The sequence below is a fragment of the Haliotis rubra genome, unplaced genomic scaffold, assembly GCF_003918875.1.
Source record: "Haliotis rubra isolate DU_JTF1 unplaced genomic scaffold, ASM391887v1 Scf789, whole genome shotgun sequence".
In the NCBI taxonomy this organism is placed as follows: Eukaryota; Metazoa; Mollusca; class Gastropoda; order Lepetellida; family Haliotidae; genus Haliotis; species Haliotis rubra.
This window is the reverse complement of record NW_025767511.1, coordinates 428,160-445,683: the sequence shown is the minus strand read 5'-3', so window position 1 is coordinate 445,683 and position 17,524 is coordinate 428,160. Positions and strand designations below refer to the sequence as shown.

Genomic DNA, 17,524 nt, shown 5'->3' with positions numbered 1-17,524 from the left:
ATATTGCTGGAATATTGCTGAAAGCGGCATAAACTAAACTCACTCACTCTTCGTATTTCAATTATTAATCTGTCATGCCAACTTTAAATATCGGGGGATATATTTTTCCGTTTCATATTATACCCCTATTACAACATGGGGCGATAGGGTGGCCTAGGTGTATTGCGTCCTCAGGGGCGGTGGGGTAGCCTAGTGGTTAAAGCGTTGGCTCGTCACGCCGAAGACCCGGTTCGAATCCCCACATGGGTACAATGTGTGAAGCCCATTTCTGGTGTCCCCCGCCGTGATGTTGCTGGAATATTGCTAAAAGCGGCGTAAAACCAAACTCAGTCAGTCAGTATTGCGTCCTCAAATCTAAGACCCGGGATCGATTCCCTGCATGGCAACCATGTTCCAAACCGGTTTCTGGAGTGCACCGACATGATATTGCTGACATATTGCTGTAGGCGACGAAAACCTATTCTCACTCATTCACTTATGACGATATAAACCGAGTAAAGAAGGGTTAAAACTATCTTAAAAGGACCACGCATTTTAGTTCGTCTTAACCGTAGTTCGTTATCAATATTTCAACTATGATACACAAGTGGGCAGGTCAAACAAACAATTCGTTTCATCCGTCAGTTCGTTACAAGCGTAGGGTACCGTATTGATAAGGCTAAACTGTTTCACAAATGCCCCTCGGCAATCAAAAAATAATTTTGAACATGTTCAAATCACTGCCCCAATAATTTTACCTCGTTGTAGCCAAACACTCCACTTATTACGTCAAAATACAGTTCAAGTATAAAACAAAAGTACAAAAGAGTAAGTTGTCCGTCAATGTTTTGAACATGTCCAGTTGTTTTCAGTTACTTCAAAATCCTCGAAAACTCCAGCGATCCGAAACAGAAGTTTTACGCAGCACTGAGCAATATTACAGCTATATGGCGGCGGTCTGTACATAATCGAGTCTGGACCAGACAATCCAATGATCAGCAGTATGAGCATACGGATACGTTGACATTTGTCAACCAAGTTAGCGAACCTGACCACCCGATCCCGTTAGGAATTTTGAGACAAATATGCTTGATATTAAACTATTGGTCATAACATGTGAGGTGAAATTGGGGTTTATGTCGTACTTAAGATCCCTCATATGTCGACGTGCATGCGCGTGTCTCTGTGGCTGCTTGTACTAGCCCAGACTTAAGTGCTAGCCCACTGAGATACCATGCCGCAGTTATGCATGAATACCCCACTCAGACACATTATACTGACACCGAGCCAACCAGCCTTGTTTTACCTATTAATGCCGAGCGCCAGGCATTGACCAACAAGTACCATATTTTAACGTCTTTGGTATGACAAGACCGGGGATCGAACCCGCGACCTTCCGCTCTCCGGGCGGATCGTCACAACAGTGCATAATATCATGTGCAATAATTTGTACAGGAGACCTAGTTAATTTTAGAATAAGGTAGACTCTAGTGACAATTTTAGATGTTATCATCCTGTTTTTCAACAGTTGAACCTGATTTTGCACCCCCTTGCAATGGTGAACTGTTCCAACAAGTCCGCAGCATAAACACTTTAAATAGCAGTTTCTCTCGAACTTCACTTGTAACTGGTGACTGTTTTATTGCAATCTGGGTGTATTTGGTTGTACTGAGACATTTGTCTAATTGTTTAATATGAAGAAAAAGAATGATTTCTCTCTCACATTTTATGCACGAATGTATGCCGGACAATCTTGTCTGATAATCACAACGAAGAATGGCTGAATGCTCAACATTTTGTAGCCTCAAACTTTCAGTCTCTTTCGACACGAAGAATTTACCAATCGCGGATCAACACGTGCGGCACGTCTTTTGTTAAATGTGGAACAAAACGGGACTGTTCTCCACGTAGTCACGTGACGACACTTAAGGGAAGGGGTATATGTTTTTCAATGTTTTGAGCGGTATTTCAAGCAGTTTGTCTGTTTGCTTGTGATGTGGAGTGGGCGTAGATGCTTCTACGATTGTACGATTGTACAAACTGCGTTGAATGTTGAAGTCATGTGTTGAATCATCTGGAATCTTTCTTGTATTTTTGCTTTAATTAAATATTCTCTTTGATCTCCGTCCATGTTGTATTTCCCATTCGGAAGGAAAACTTAACCAGCACACTCCTTTTCTTCTCGATTTTCAAGACTGTAGATTTTATCTACAGTCTGTTATGATAATACCCGTGAAGATCCGGGTTAGAATTGGTCTTCAGCAACCCATGCTTGTCGTAAGAGGCGACTAACGGCATCGGGTGGTCAGGCTCGCTGACGTGGTTGACACATGTCATCGTATCCGAATTGTGTAGGTCTATGCTCATGCTGTTGATCACTGGATTGTCTGGTCCAGCCTCGATAATTTACAGACCGCCGCCATATAGCTGGAAAATTGCTGAGTGCGGCGTAAAACTATACTCACTTACTCACAGTTTTAAATTTATGGAAGCGAAAACCGAATCACATTGCATCCTTAGTGATTATATTTCACGGCGACATTGTGTATGTGCGTGACCAAAATCAATGCTACAAGTTGTGACCAACTGAACACTTTCACACGCTGCAACTTCCAACTAACTCGGATTTCCAGCTAACACCCAATTCCTCGGGAATCGGTGCTACAAAATCAGTTCATTCGGGTTGACTCAGTCCATAGTACGACACTTGGCATTGATCAACGGGCCAGGCATTCGGATCAGCTCGGGATATTCGCTGTTTACGTAATGCTCACGAGCCGGAAGTATTCAATCCTTGAGCAGTTATGTCCCTTTCGATATTATTATTTATACCAGGAAGTGATGCGATGTTGCTTCTTACTTCAAGCCCGCTGTGGTCAGTTGCCGATGTAAACATTGCATTGAATATCAACTTGTACAGGTCTTAAAATAGCGCTGACAGCGACGGGTTTTCCCTTACAACATCGCCGAGTACCAATCAGTCAACCCCGTGGAGGTTTCTGCTACAACACGTCCAAACATCAGGTTAGTGTTCATGTATACCACAGTGTCACAGATATTTCATCCCTGTTCAGTGGTATAATCTCACAGCGTCATGGAATTTTGGGGAGTCCGTTAAGCAATCGGAAACAATGCGGGATCAATCGAGTGAGTTTTAGCAATATTCCAGGAATATCACGGCAGGGGAAACCAGAAATGGGCTGCACACATTATACCCATGTGAGGAATCTAACCCGGGTGTTCAGCTTGACGAGCGAACGCTTTAACCACTAGGCTACTCCACCGCCGTTGTGGGATCGAAAGATAGTATGGGTAGTATCAGCTTTCGAAATACCCGCCTGCCCGACCGACCGGGACGGGTTATTTTCAACACGAACTGCCCCATTCTCAAATTCACCTGCCGACGGTCGGGTTAAAAAATATACTTCTATATGAAGATATTTTGTGGGCAGGTAAGTTTTGGTCAGGGATGGCATGTTTCACGTTTAACCAGCCCTGTGAGTTACATACCCTGCTATTATGTGTGAAGCCCATATGTGGGTCTCCTCTCTCTCTCTCTCTCTCTCTCTCTCCAATGACGTCGTTGTAATATTGCTAATAGCGACTTAAAACCATACTTGTAAAGAACATACAACAAAACTGGTATCAAAATGAACATTATAATACTTCTTCAGACGGGAGATGACTGTGTATGTGTGATTCGCCAAGGGATATATGTACTTGATAACCACTGTGACCTTGTATTTGAAATAGCTGTATACGTCATGCTTGAAATCACACGCCAGCATACCCGTTATATTATTCACGTCAAAGGTTATGTCTTTCTTATTCGCCGGAGCAAAGACAACGAGCAATCTGAATATTACGCGACCTTTCCATTGCTTCCACAGCTGAATTGTCAATCAATCTTTTGGGACTGCATTTTTGCAGATATCTTTTTATTTTTGTGATTGTAATTTAATTAATTACATTTTAATTTAGGTGTAATTGTAATTTTAATTTAAGGTGTAATTGTAATTGAGGAAAATCAAAGTAATTGTAATGTAATTAATTACATTTCAAAGTTATGGAACCCATGTCTCATTGGTTTCAGTGTCAAAGCGTTTACATGTGCCTTCATGTTTCTCCGTGACTCAACAGGAACCTATTTTTAATGTCACGGTGATCGCCTATTAAAACAGTTACCTATATTACTAATTATTTTTTCGTGATTGTTTTCATCAACTCATTCCGAATGGATGTAATGTCTGACATGTGACGTAAGCATGTGTTTCACGTGCATGAATTCGGGTCAGATTTACTATGGATATCGATTGTGAACCTCGAGGGAACATCTCAAAACTCAAAACAACATTTATTCAGTCATATTCAGAGACTATACCTGATCTTTTGTAGTTCTTCTGTCCGCCCAGTGTCAGTCTTGAACGTTACATCATCGCAGGAGGCTACGCTTACATTGGTGAAATTAACGATGTTGTTCCGGGAAGATATTCACAAAATACAGATTTTGTAGTGGGTGTAATTTGTCGCTTAGGTATTGCTGTATGTATGCTCTCTCTGTTTTGTCTTTAACCGGAGTTAACAACCCCCAGCCTCATCAACCCCCACATCGCCTCATTAACCCCTAACCAACCTTAACCCCATAGGGTCCCGGGTCGAGGTCAACGTATCCTTTAACATACCTGCCGTGGCCAGTAAACCGGATCGAATGTCCAGAGTGAGTGAGTTTAGTTTTGCGCCACACTCAGCAATACTCCAGCTATATGGCGGCGGTCTGTAAATAATCGAGCCTGGACCAGACAATCACCAGTGATCAACAGCATGAGCATCGATCTACGGGATACGATGACATGTGTCAACCAAGTCTCAGCGAGCTCGACCACCCGAAGATATAAGGTTAACTTAGATGAAAGTATACGGTTGTGCTTGCAACAATGATGAAAATTGCAATGCTCTGGTGCAGATCAGAAACATAATGGGCATTATCATCCAAAACTGTGTTCCAGTTCGGGTGACACTGCTACAAAGAGGCGTACATCAGACCGTATTACGTACCCTCGAGAGAAGCATACAACGTATTTATCTTACCGCCATGTTAAATGTACGAAATGTCATTTTATTTTGTTTTAAACATCGGTACCGACTACATGACATGTATTAACAAAATGTTGTCTGTCTCTCGACTGGATTTTTTAAATCAGTGAAACACATTCTGACAAGCTTAAAACTGCTGCAAAAATGGTTAATTAATTGAGTGAGCAAACGATTCAATATACAAAATACTTTAAATAAAGCAGTGAAAGTCAGTAAAATAAATGTGTACATAGTGCACTTAAAAACCGCTAATGGAACGGTTTTCGAACTCCGGGCACTGCATGCGTCATATTATGACGTCATACGATTGTTAGCGATACAGCTTCTCGGCGGAGAGTTTGGCGGTTACCGTGGCAGCGGGTAATATTTTTTCCAGTTTCCTCATGGGTGGGGTGACACGGAAACTTGTTAAAGCGTCATTGACCAATGAAATTAAAGTATTTATATGAAAGTAAGATAATGCCCTCACATAATCAATTACATTGCCCACAGTGCTATGACGTTGGAAACCTGATGACATCACAATATGACGCGTTATGACAATGCGATGATATCGTTGCACAGCAAGTCAAATGGCTGTACAGATAGTCTACTTGCTCAGAGACGTACAGTTTTTATTGAAAACAAATGAAGAGTGTTTTTCTTATGATAAAGAGAATCTCACCCTCGTGTCTTCTGATATCAAATATATATCAACACTAGTTGATAAAAGTAAAACTATCCTCAGCAAGCCTCCGGTATTTGTAACTTTATCAACTCGTTGATATAATTGATTTCAGTAGACACTTGGGTGAGATTCTCTATTCACCGCACCCAAATCTACCAAACGTCATAGCGTCGTTTTTTAAGAAGATTACTGAGCATGTCCGAGAAAGTTATATGTATAAACACTTTAGTGTTTGAACAGGGCTCCAGATAAGATGCGTATCTGCGTAAAATTCGCATGAATAATTCAGATATACGCTTAAAAAGTCAAATCAAGGAGTGAAAGATACGCATTACTTCCTCAGAATACAATGCAGATTTTGTTTACATGCGTGAACCAAACCTGTCAAAATATTGTAACCAAGATTGTCGAGTTTTGCGTATAATTTCCCTTAATATTTCTAATTCACGTTCGGGGCAGGCTTTGTTGAAAAGCTAGCCCTAAACAACGTTACTGTCACAACGTTTCGATCCAATATCAGTAGTATGGGTTCGAATCCCGGGTGGGACTCAACCCAACAAAAGTACTAGTCTAGAATTTGTACTTTATTAAGAAAGTGTTATCCCAAATATAACATATGTTATAAATATCAGTAAAAATGCAGCTTTAGGGCTACTGTAGATTACGTGATGGCCCTAAACCAGCATAGGAAAACATTTAATGCGAAAAAGCTGAACGCGCATTGTCATTTATTTCCTGTCTGCAGTAAGAATGACTAACCAAAAGAAACTCGTTGAGTTTGTTTGAAAGGAAAACTGTTTTAAATAGCAAGGAAAAGTAATAAAACCATGCAATCAGTGAAATACTCCTCATCAATTATTCCATTTGGCATTTTACTCCTCATTTTTAATTTTGAGGAGTGAAATACCCTTGAGTCTAAATAATTATCTGGAGCCCTGCTGTTTGTATGAAAAAGATACGCTTTCATTCCGTGTGTCACCTTGTCTTCGAACATGTCAAAACATCCAACACAAACGTACCGTATTTCCTCATTTGGGTACCTCACTCATACTGAGGCGTGAGTGAGTGAGTTTGGTTTAATGCCGCTTTAAGCAATATTCCAGCAATATCACGATGGGGACACCAGAAATGGACTTCACACTCATACTGAAGCGTGAGCTTTTAGCAATATTCCAGCAATATCACGATGGGGACACCAGAAATGGACTTCACCCTCATACTGAGGCGTGAGCTTTTAGCAATATTCCAGCAATATTAAAACAGAAATTGACTTCATATCGATGCTAAGTATTAAAAAAAGATATCGATTTTAACCAATCAAAAGCATTCTTCAATATCGTGGCAGAAAACAAATCAGATTTATACTCTGCCATCACACCAATTTCATCACACAAATCAAATGAGGATAAATCAGTTTTATTTGACATTACATACAGATGACAAAGTAAAATTTCATTTTTACGAATAAACTGGAACATGCTTCAAATATTTAAAACATCAATAATATAACTTGAACAAAATATATTTGACTGTTCCCTCATCTAAACCGCTACATTAATGTTAAATAATATTGAATTATTTTTGGATGTTGGACCTAATTAATAACTACGATATTGCAACAACGTTTCTCTTTATATAGAAAAAAACTTACATTTTATTCATTATTGAATTCAGATGCAATAAAAATGATAACAGTACTCCCTCAAACCTTTCGTTAAAGTGAAAAATAGTAACTAGATAACTAAAAATATTACCCACAGAAAAGGTGAAGATGACTTTTTGATAACTGCCTGTGGGTGGTTGCAATTTTTTAGGTCATATTACTGATAACTGCCTGTGGGTGATTGCAATTTTCCGGTCATATTATTGATTTTTCCGGTCAAATTTCTGATAACTGCCTGTAGGAGGTTTGCTGGAGATTGTGCCAAATCATCAGTTGTGTACTTTCTTTTGTGTGTCAGTATAGGATCGGGTGCCTCTCTCATGTTGCGCTCCATTGGTTTGTTGCTCATGGTTTCAGTCACCGGTTTGATATAAATGCAGACCCGACTACTTAATGGTTGCTTGGTTTGTTGTTTAACGCCGCACTCAGCAATATATCCAGTGATCAACAACATGAACATTGACCTACGCAAATGGGATATGGTGACATGTGTGAACCAAGTCAGCGTGCCTGACCACCCGATCACGTTAGTCGCCTCTTACGACAAGCATGGGTTTGTGAAAACCAATTCTCACGCGGATCGTCATGGTCTACTATGAAGTCATTGCGTTAGAATAACTATTTATTTATTCAGAACACTCTTGAATAGCAATATTCATCATTTAGCTGTTGACCATATATCCAGCTGAGTCACTGTAACGTGGCGCTATTTTTAACCAGCGAATTTCGAAATCAATCGAGAGTCACGACCGGTGACATGTTCTATTTCAGGTAATTCCAAACCAGAACAGTGATCTTGCCTGGGAAGAAATCTAGAATTATCAAAGCCAAATGACTCTCGCATGACTTACACAGGACGTCATGGCGGAAGGCGGCACGAAGAGCGGAAGTCAGTTGTCAAGTGCAGATAAGCGTCAGAGGTTTGCAAAGAATGTTTTTAAGCAGATCTGTAATGCCTGTGAATGACATATAAATATTTGTGATCATATTTCGGTATTCAGATTCCTTACTTATTAGCTCTTTCTTATTATTAAGGCTATGATCTGTGTGTGATTTCACAACTCATTCAGAACTATGTAGGCCTGTGCTCGTTCCAATATAGCGTAGATAAATCTAGAGGCAACACAGCTCGAAAATGAGAAACGCAATTTGTTTTTCTCTCGATTGTAGCTGTCCACAAGAATTACCCGGAATTGAAACTTCAATAGTTAAAAGATATAATGAAAACAAAATTTATAAATGTAGAGTCACTGTTTCGCTGCATTCCGTTAATGTCTAACAGTTTCCGTAATCAAACGAACATTCAAAATTGAATCATATAGGCGACTTTGTGAATTTGAAAAACGGAAACATTATTCCAATATTATTTAAACCTTCCAATATTGTCTGTAACCCCCAAAATACAAATAAGTAAAAAAACGCTTATAAAAAAATCTGTTCGTGACTTTCATTGTTCGTTATTTAACGACGCACTCGGCAATATTCCAGCTATATGATGGCGGTCTGGAAATCGAGTCCGGACTAGATAATCCAGTGATCAACAGCATGAACATCGATCTACACAACTGGGATACGATTACATGTGTGAACCAAGTCAGTCGTTTTTTACTACAAACATGAGCTGCTGAAGACCAATTCTAACCGGATCTTCACGAGTTGTCATTTTCATTAAAATGTAGTGTTTCACATGTACGCCATCCAAGTCATAGTGCCAGGATTTGGAGATAGATGTGGTGCCCAACAAATTTTGCTCATCGTAATAGGTACTCAGTGACTTGCATGTCATTGTACCCCATTTGCTTGGATCGTTGCTCATGATATCAGTCATCGGTTTGTCTCGTCTAATTTACGTTACAGGCTGACGTCACACAACTAGACTATAGGGCCTGTAGTGAGTGAGTGAATTTAGTTTTACGCCGCGCTCAGCAATATTCCAGCTATATGGTGGCGGTATAAGGCCTGTAAGTCTCGCAAGGCGATACTTCCGGTACTAAGCTGGTGACAAGCGTATATTCAAGAACCAAATTGCGCGACCGCTAAATATGACTTTACTAGACCGGACCAAGTGTACAACCATGCCTGGCTGTCACAGCTTTGACAGTCGTAATAGGTGGCTAATTTGGTGATGGTTAGATCGGAAATGTCGGTTCCCTACCTTCAACTGACAACCATGAGACCATAAGAAAAGGTATGAACCCGGAAGTACTAAGCAACTTAAGGTCTTGCAAAGTGCCGTGACCTACTGACGGGCCCTATTTCGATGGATCGTAATTATACAAACATAAACAACCACGAAATTGTAAGAAAAATCAATGTATTCGTATCTACTGCAAAACCAAGTTGAGACGTGTCTGCGCTTGGGGAACAGCAGGCATTCAACGTGTATCTGAAGAATCCATTTTCACTGAATAGGGGTGTGCGATCGATGGTGACCTGGTTCATACGAAATGACTGTTCCGAATGACAGTCAGTTGATTTAACTTTTCTTGGATGCTTGTTTAAGTTTCCATATTTCTTCTTTGCAGCGCTCCTGATGACGTGGAGAAGTGTGGTAATATTATTTCCATTCTTAATTCTTAAAACATACGTGAGAACGAGTAAGATAGGGCTTTATTTGACCAAGATACTGCCCCAAAAGGATTTTAATTTGGACTTTGACCTTAAGACTGTCCCATAGTGTTTCATTATAGATGAAAAAAATCAAAATCTGTATCAGGTTACACTGAGTGAGTGAGTGAGTTTTAGTTTTACGCCGGTTTTAGCAATATTCCAGCAATATCAAGGCGAGGGAGACCAGAAATGGGCTTCACACATTGTACCCATGTTGGGAATCGAGCGGGCGTATCAAGTTATAGGTTTGGCCCAGTGTTTATAAAAAAGTGTGTTCGTCACGACGAAGGCCCTGGTTCGATTCCCAACATCATGAGTGAGTGAGTGAGTGAGTTTAGTTTTACACCGCACTCAGCAATATTTCAGCTATATGGCAGCGGTCTGTAAATAATCGAGTCTGGACCAGGCAATCCAGTGATCAACAGCATGAGCATCGATCTGCGCAATTGGGAACCGATGACATGTGTCAACCAAGTCAGCGAAACTGACCACCCGATCCCGTTAGTCTCCTCTTACGACATGATAGTCGCCTTTTTATGGCAAGCACATGGGTTGCTGAAGACCTATTCTACCCCGGATCTTCACGGGTCCCAACATCATGGGTACAATAGTGTCATCTACAGTGGGATTGCTGGAATATTCCTAATTCCTATTTGTGGTGTCCCCCGGCCGTGGGGGCGGTGGGGTAGCCTAATGGTTAAAGCGTTGGCTCGTCACGCCGAAGACCCGGGTTCGAATCCCCACATGGGCACAATGTGTGAAGCCCATTTCTGGTGTCCCCCGCCGTGATGTTGCTGGAATATTGCTTTAAGCGGCGTAAAACCAAACTCAGTCAGTCAGCCCGGCCGTGATGTTGCTGGAATATTACTAAAGGCGTCATAAAACTACACTCATAGATTGGCTACACAACCATCTCATTGGACAACGCCGATGTCCTTAGCATGAAATATGTTTCTGTTCTTCGGATTAAACTACAAAACTGATCGGAGTGGGATTTTGGAATATTGAAGTCTTCACGTTCACTTGACGCTTTTTGGCATCATAAATTACGAAATATACGAAACACTCATGTCGTAACAGTTTAAGGTCACCAAGTAAGTGCCTGCGATGAACATGGCTACAAGTGTTGTCTTGTTTCTAATACTACGCAAAGCGGCTTGAAATATTCTTTCTCATTCACTCACTCGTACTTGATGGGAAACTCCATACGCATTGTCCTTACATTTGTTTCCTTGTAGACGTCTGTCTGAAGTACCTGCCCGACATCAAGACATATTACAAATCAGAGAAGCATGTCCTATCAATGCACGTGGAATACTGGGTGCTGGGTCAGAGCGGCAAGAAAGGAGACGAACGCAAGAGAGAACACGTCAAACATTTCACGGAGACGTTTTTCAGGAAAGTCTGCAGCTTGCGCAACAGCAAGGGAGGAGTTCTTGCTATACACGTACAAAACAAGAACGACAACTGTGGCCCATGTTTGGATGATTTCGATCAGAAGGTGTCCAAAGACCTTTCCTTCATGATTGAAGACGACAGTCCATTTGTGTATAACTACCAAAGGAGATGGTTTGTGGATCAAAGTGGCGAGTATAATAAAGCTAAGTACATCGTGGTCATTGTCAAAGGCTCCTCTTCAGTTTCTACTAAAAGCTTCAACACTTTGGTGCCCTACGACGGAAGCAAGGAAAGACCGAGAGCTCGCGAACTGGCCATTTATTTGTCCGAGAATCGGAGATGTGGATACTGTACTGAGAACGTGAGGACGGTTTATAAGGAAGGAGAATACGTTGATTTAATTGAGTCGAGGGGTGTGCAGTTTAAGAGTATGAGTGAGGACGATCTGAAAAAGGACAGCCTTGACCATCGAGACAGGGGAAGGGTTGAACAAATAGTCTACAGGCTGATTGAGAAGCTGCACCTTTTGGAGTACCTTACAACGTTTTCGAAACTTGTTTCCGGAGGGTCGTTCTTTCTTGGCATTGAGGAGGAAAAGCAGCCTGCTATGGCTGTACACTCACCACTGAAGCAGGAAAGTGGCGAAAGAAAACGTGGAGCTCGGCAAAAACTGGAGTTTCACGATGATGTATCATCTAACATCAGAGAATGGGACAGCCGGAGAACCGAAGGAAGGGGGTCTGAAAGGTACAAGAAGCACGGTCATCGAAGGTCCAGTTGGGACGAACCCGTTGACCAGAGACCAAAAGGGGCGTCTCGGGTCGACAGCAGACATGCCAGGCGTCAAAAAAGTGAATACGATGATAGGAATCCAGAACGCTACAGGTCAAGAAGCAGAACACGAGAAGATCACAGAAGTTCTAGAAATACAAAACCAGCCTCTGGAACTGCACCCCGACAGTCCTTATCCTCTTCATCAAAGTCTCCCATCTCTTCACCTACAGCTTCAAAAGCATCTGAAACTGTTCCCCGACACTCATCCAGGTCTTCCGTCCCTTCCTCTCCAGCTTATAAAGCATGTGAACGAGACTCAAAGAGGGAAGACCGTAGGAAACATCCTCGTTCTATACCACCTCTAAATATTCAACACCAATACACTTCCCCACTCCCTTCTCCATCAACACCCTTGTCCGCATCTCCTGGTGGACCTTCAACCAAGGACATCAAAACAGGACACAATATTGTGAGGGGATTTCAGTTGAAAGGGTCCGATACTAAAAAAACTGATCGACATGCTAAAGGAGGAAATTTCCGAGAAAATGATGTGGCTGAGGTCTGATGGTGACTGTCTGAGAGTGTGTGACATTAACAAAGCTATTGCTGTTGAGCTCCACTCCGTTGGGCAGTCTAAGTACATCCTGGAGGTTCATGTGAAGGAACTGTTTCCTGGACTGGTTTTCTTTACTAGGGACGGGCCAGAGGCATATATGCTAAAACAAGGGATGACTGTAAGGATTGGAGTAACTGAATGGCTTGAGCTGCTCAAATCTGCGGCAAACTGTGATGCTTTTGGTAACCTGAATCCAGATGGTGATAGTTCGTAGTCATTTGAATCTGTGTGTCAGACTTCAAGTCTACTGGATCAAATACAAGACTCGTTACTTGAACGGACATATATAAAAGGTTAAACTGGAAATGATGTTCAGCCTCTCTCTATACAAGTACAATCAGTTTTGTGTGGCATTTTTTCTGTCGGTACTCCTGACTTAGCCTTAAGTCCCCTTGAAAACCTTTGGAATCTCCTAAGGATCAATAACCTACTTTAATTGAGATCTTGAGGCAGCAAGTCTTGTCATCCCTACTATAATATAGAATGTCAGTGTCAGAATAGCCAGTCTTATATCCACCAATTCACTTTCCACTGGGTTTAAAAGGCAAAATAGATTGTTTTGGTGAATGCAAATCAGTAATGATGCCACATCTTAGTGAAAAATGTAACTTGACATACCAGTAGCACCCATCACTCACATTAACACTATTTCCATAGAATAAGGAAGTTTCTGTTGCCATAGTTATTTGCATCCAGTTATGATTTTCATTCATCTTTGTAACATCTGCAATTCTTCTTTGACCTAAGTGACCTTGTATCATGCTGTGTAACCTATACTAACCATGTTCTCCTATGAATGCACAATGCAGTTTTGAAAGTGGACAATTGTTGCAAATGTTATATTTGGGATTACACTTTCTTAGTAAAGTACTGATTCTAGTACTTTTGTTGGGTTGAGTCCCACCCGGGATTCAAACCCACATGGTAATCCCAAATATAACAATATTTCATGTTCTCCTGTTCTGGACAAGATCAGTAATGGCAGTTCCTGGTGCCCACTGCCATATTACTGAAACAGTAAGGGAATGGCTTGTGAGGCCAGTTCCCTGGTTCATTTCTGTTAACCAACTTGGCTGTTTTTAACCAGTTAACCACTTATTGGTCTGACTTCCCTTCTGCAACATTGTGAACCCGTGAAGATCCGGGTTGGAATGAACCTTCAGTAACCCATGCTTGTCGTAAGAGGCGACTAACGGGATCGCGTGGTCAGGCTCGCTGGCTTGGTTGACACATTTTCGGTTCCCAAATGCGCAGATCGATGCTCTTGCTGTTGATCACTGGATTGTCTGGTCCAGACTCGATTATTAACAGACCGCCGCCAAATGTAGCTGGAATATTGCTGAGTGCAGCGTAAAACTTAACTCACTCACTCTGCAACATTGTGGGTAATAACAAGTCTCCAGCAAGTATTGGTGGTAGTAACGTGGACTGGTGATCAGGTTCTCATGTTAATGTACCTGGATGGCATGGGTTGTTGCCCATAACATCAGTCACTCTATTGTCTGGTCAAGATTCAATTATTTACAGGTTGCCATCAGAGAGCTTGCATACTGCAGAGAAAACCAGACTAAAAACGGTCATGTGTTTTATTAATGTATCAATATGTATGCATCTAGTGAAGCAATCACTTCAAAGAAAATAGCATCTCCGAAACTGAATATATACTGAGGGAAACAAATAAGGGATCACATGAAAGCACAAGAGTTCCTTTATTTTTTTCCAGGTTTCTTCACAAGTTGTGCGACACAAAGCTTGTGAAGAAACCTGGGAGAAAAAATAAAAGAACACTTGTGCTTTCATGTGATCCCTTATTTCTTTTCCTCAGTATATTATGCGCTCTGATAAAAACTGTTATAATTATAACTCTACATGATCAATGTTTAGACAGAGTAAACGCATCTGATTTGCATGGTCTATATATGTTGGTTGGTTGGTTTGCTCAGCAATATTCCAGATATATGGCGGTGGTCTTTAAATAATCGAGCCTGGACCAGACTATCCAGTGATCAACAGCATGCTGGGGACTTATTCTAATATAGCATCCTCAAAGGAAATATCAAATCGAGTGAATAATAATAATTTATTGTGTTAATAGGAAAGGCCCATTCCACTGATTTCTATGTAATTATAATGAATCATGTTGATGTTGTTAAGATGAGGTTGAATTGCAAGAAAACAAGAACATTTACGTTTTGTTCGTTTTTGTTTTGTTTGTTGTTTAAATCCACACTCAGCAATATTACATGAATAATGGAAAATTACTCACTCCGATTTTGTTCTGTTGATTTTTTTTTACATGATTTATGATAAACTAAAACATGATTGTTCATTATTATCGATACACTATATTATGTTTATGGAAACATGAATCATCAGCATCAGAAGTGTGTGTCCGGGTCTCTCTCTGAGCGAGTGAGTGAGTATGGTTTTACGCAGCCTTTAGCAATATTCCAGCAATATCACGGCGGTGAACACCAGAAATGGGCTTCAAACATAGTGCCTATGTAGGGAATCGAACCTGGGTCTTCAGAGTGATGAGCGAATGCCTTAACCACTAGGCTACCCCACCGCCCTCTCACTGTATGAGATAAACCTCCCCCATATATTAAAGCACACACTTTAATTCACTCTAATGAACAATCAAAACGGAGCATTGAGTTCAAACTTGACAATCATGGTTAACACATTTTGAGGATCACATTTAGAGTTCACACAAACAAAATCACCAAAAATGGTACCATTAAGATACCCCAAAGTCAGTATCGTGTGTGGCCTCTATAAACATCGATGAAAGCGTTGCATCGTCTGTACATTGTTTGAATTAGCCGGTTGATGAAGGCCATAGGCACTTAGGCTTCATACTCTGTGAAATGCCTGATCGAGTCCAGCAGCAGTTGTCGGCCCCACGCCTTCACCATACTCTCACTCTGCCATCGACTGTCGAAACACAATATCGGCTTTCATGAGAATAAACACAGTTCTCCATTGTCAATAACGCCAATTTCGATGCTGAGTTGCCCATTGCAGACGGTTTGGGCGGCGAGGAGCGGTGAGGACAGGACTACGATATGGTCTGTGACAGCAGAGGTTTCTTCCGCGCAAACGCCGACGCACTGTATCGGCACTGATGGGTCTGTTGTGAGTCCCAATGGTCTGGCGTGCTCTTTCCGTCACGCTGGGGAAGCGATCCTGCAGATGGTGGCGCATTATCTGCCGGTCTTGACGTTGTGATGTTACTGAAGGTCGCCCACGGCGTGGACGGTCCTGGATGTTGTAAGTGACCTGATACCACTCCTGCAGTCGGTAGATTGCCCTAACATAAACATTAAACTGTTTGGCAGTCTAGCCAACTTGCAATCGTCCGAAGACTTGGTCCCTCTGATCTCTGGTAATTCGTGCCATGACGATTGTGTCAAAGCAAAAATGATTTCAGGCGAGTTTGGGTCTCGCTTTCATTGGTAGGGTTGTCACGATATGGACGTGCATTTTCATTTTCACGAATATCATACGGAACCTTTTACCACGTTTGCCTTTTTAGGTGCGTTTGGTCGAAATGCTTTTTCATCAGAAAACACACTGATGTTGGCAATAACTGTCAATTTGGATTGAAAAATTTGTTAACAAAACGATACAATCATAATAAAAACACCATTTTGTAAGAGCAAAATCTTGCATTTGGTTTTGAAAAGCGACGTTTCTTTTGTGATAAACAAACACTTTCTGCAATGTTTTCTTTACTGATATGACTTAGTTTTCTATGCTGTTTTATTCGACAGGAGACACAACATGATGACACACCTTCATAGATGATGACAAGAAAACACAGATTCCACCCCATCCCCCGACCATATAAGTCACAAAAGAGTGTTTAGTATGGTGAAGCCAAGACAATAACGAAAACAAAGCAGAGATGATTTCAGGATTTTCAAAGGGCTAAAACGAGGATCTATACAATGAGCTTCCCTAAGATTCCAAAATAAGTGCTCTTGTTTGGCAAATAGGACTTAATCATTAATTCCTTCAAAAACATATATTAAAAATCTTATAAATAATCTTACAAAGTGTGAGGTATATTTAACAACGCATTCAATGCATTAATTCATTCAAACATTATTAATTTCTTAACAATTTACACTTTTCCAAACCAACATATCTAACTTCGAGGTATTGTGTATAACGCTGCATTTTAACAACACATTCAATGAAATGATATTACAGCTAAGCAATAAAGCTCTATCTCTATTGGTCCACTGATCAGTGGAATACAAGAAACTTCCGGACAATGTCTAAAAACCCATGACACTGCTCATAACTGTATTAACAAGGATGATAAAATTGGTTACCATATATTTACAGACATTTCCTGCAGGTTCAGGGCTGAATATCGGCTTCTTGTTTAAACTCTTTGATGTCATTTTTCTATCTGGCAGAAAGAGTGAGTGAGTTTTGTTTTACGCCGCTTTTAGCAATATACCAGCAATATCACCAGATATGGGCTTCACACATTGTACCCATGTGGGGAATCGAATACGGTTCTTCCGCGTGACGAGCGAACGCTTTAACCACTAGGCTACTTCACCACCCCTCTGGCAGAAGGAAAGGCATGACGTTTCTGCTTGCAAGACACAAGCTCTGACCGGGGGACCATTTTGTGTACAGGTTCATCTTCTACTGCTGATGATAATGATAATACATCTGGTTCATTGTCATGATTATGCAAACA

General features: G+C 41.1%; 1 protein-coding gene across 2 annotated transcripts; it reads left to right on the top strand.

Annotated features, from left to right (window-relative positions):
- Positions 1 to 2,811: 2,811 nt before the first annotated feature.
- LOC124261084 lies at positions 2,812 to 14,014 on the top strand. 2 transcript variants are annotated; one of them, XM_046695404.1, is made up of 4 exons: positions 2,812 to 3,003; positions 8,175 to 8,323; positions 9,929 to 9,951; positions 11,252 to 14,014. In XM_046695404.1, the coding sequence occupies exons 2-4, from the start codon at positions 8,265 to 8,267 to the stop codon at positions 12,748 to 12,750; spliced, it is 1,581 nt and encodes a 526-aa protein (XP_046551360.1). In that variant the 5' UTR covers positions 2,812 to 3,003; positions 8,175 to 8,264; the 3' UTR covers positions 12,751 to 14,014. The 2 variants fall into 2 exon arrangements, with proteins under 2 accessions (XP_046551360.1, XP_046551359.1); XM_046695403.1 differs by having other exon boundaries at positions 9,929 to 9,954.
- The last annotated feature ends 3,510 nt before the right edge of the window (positions 14,015 to 17,524 follow it).

Excerpts from the sequence above, each read along its gene's own strand:
- LOC124261084 (XM_046695403.1), top strand. The coding sequence starts at position 8,265 with ATGGCGGAAGGCGGCACGAAGAGCGGAAGTCAGTTGTCAAGTGCAGAT. Across the intron at positions 8,324-9,928 it reads AGTGCAGATAAGCGTCAGAG|CGCTCCTGATGACGTGGAGA; the intron begins GTTTGCAAAGAA and ends TCTTCTTTGCAG. Across the intron at positions 9,955-11,251 it reads TGATGACGTGGAGAAGTGTG|ACGTCTGTCTGAAGTACCTG; the intron begins GTAATATTATTT and ends GTTTCCTTGTAG.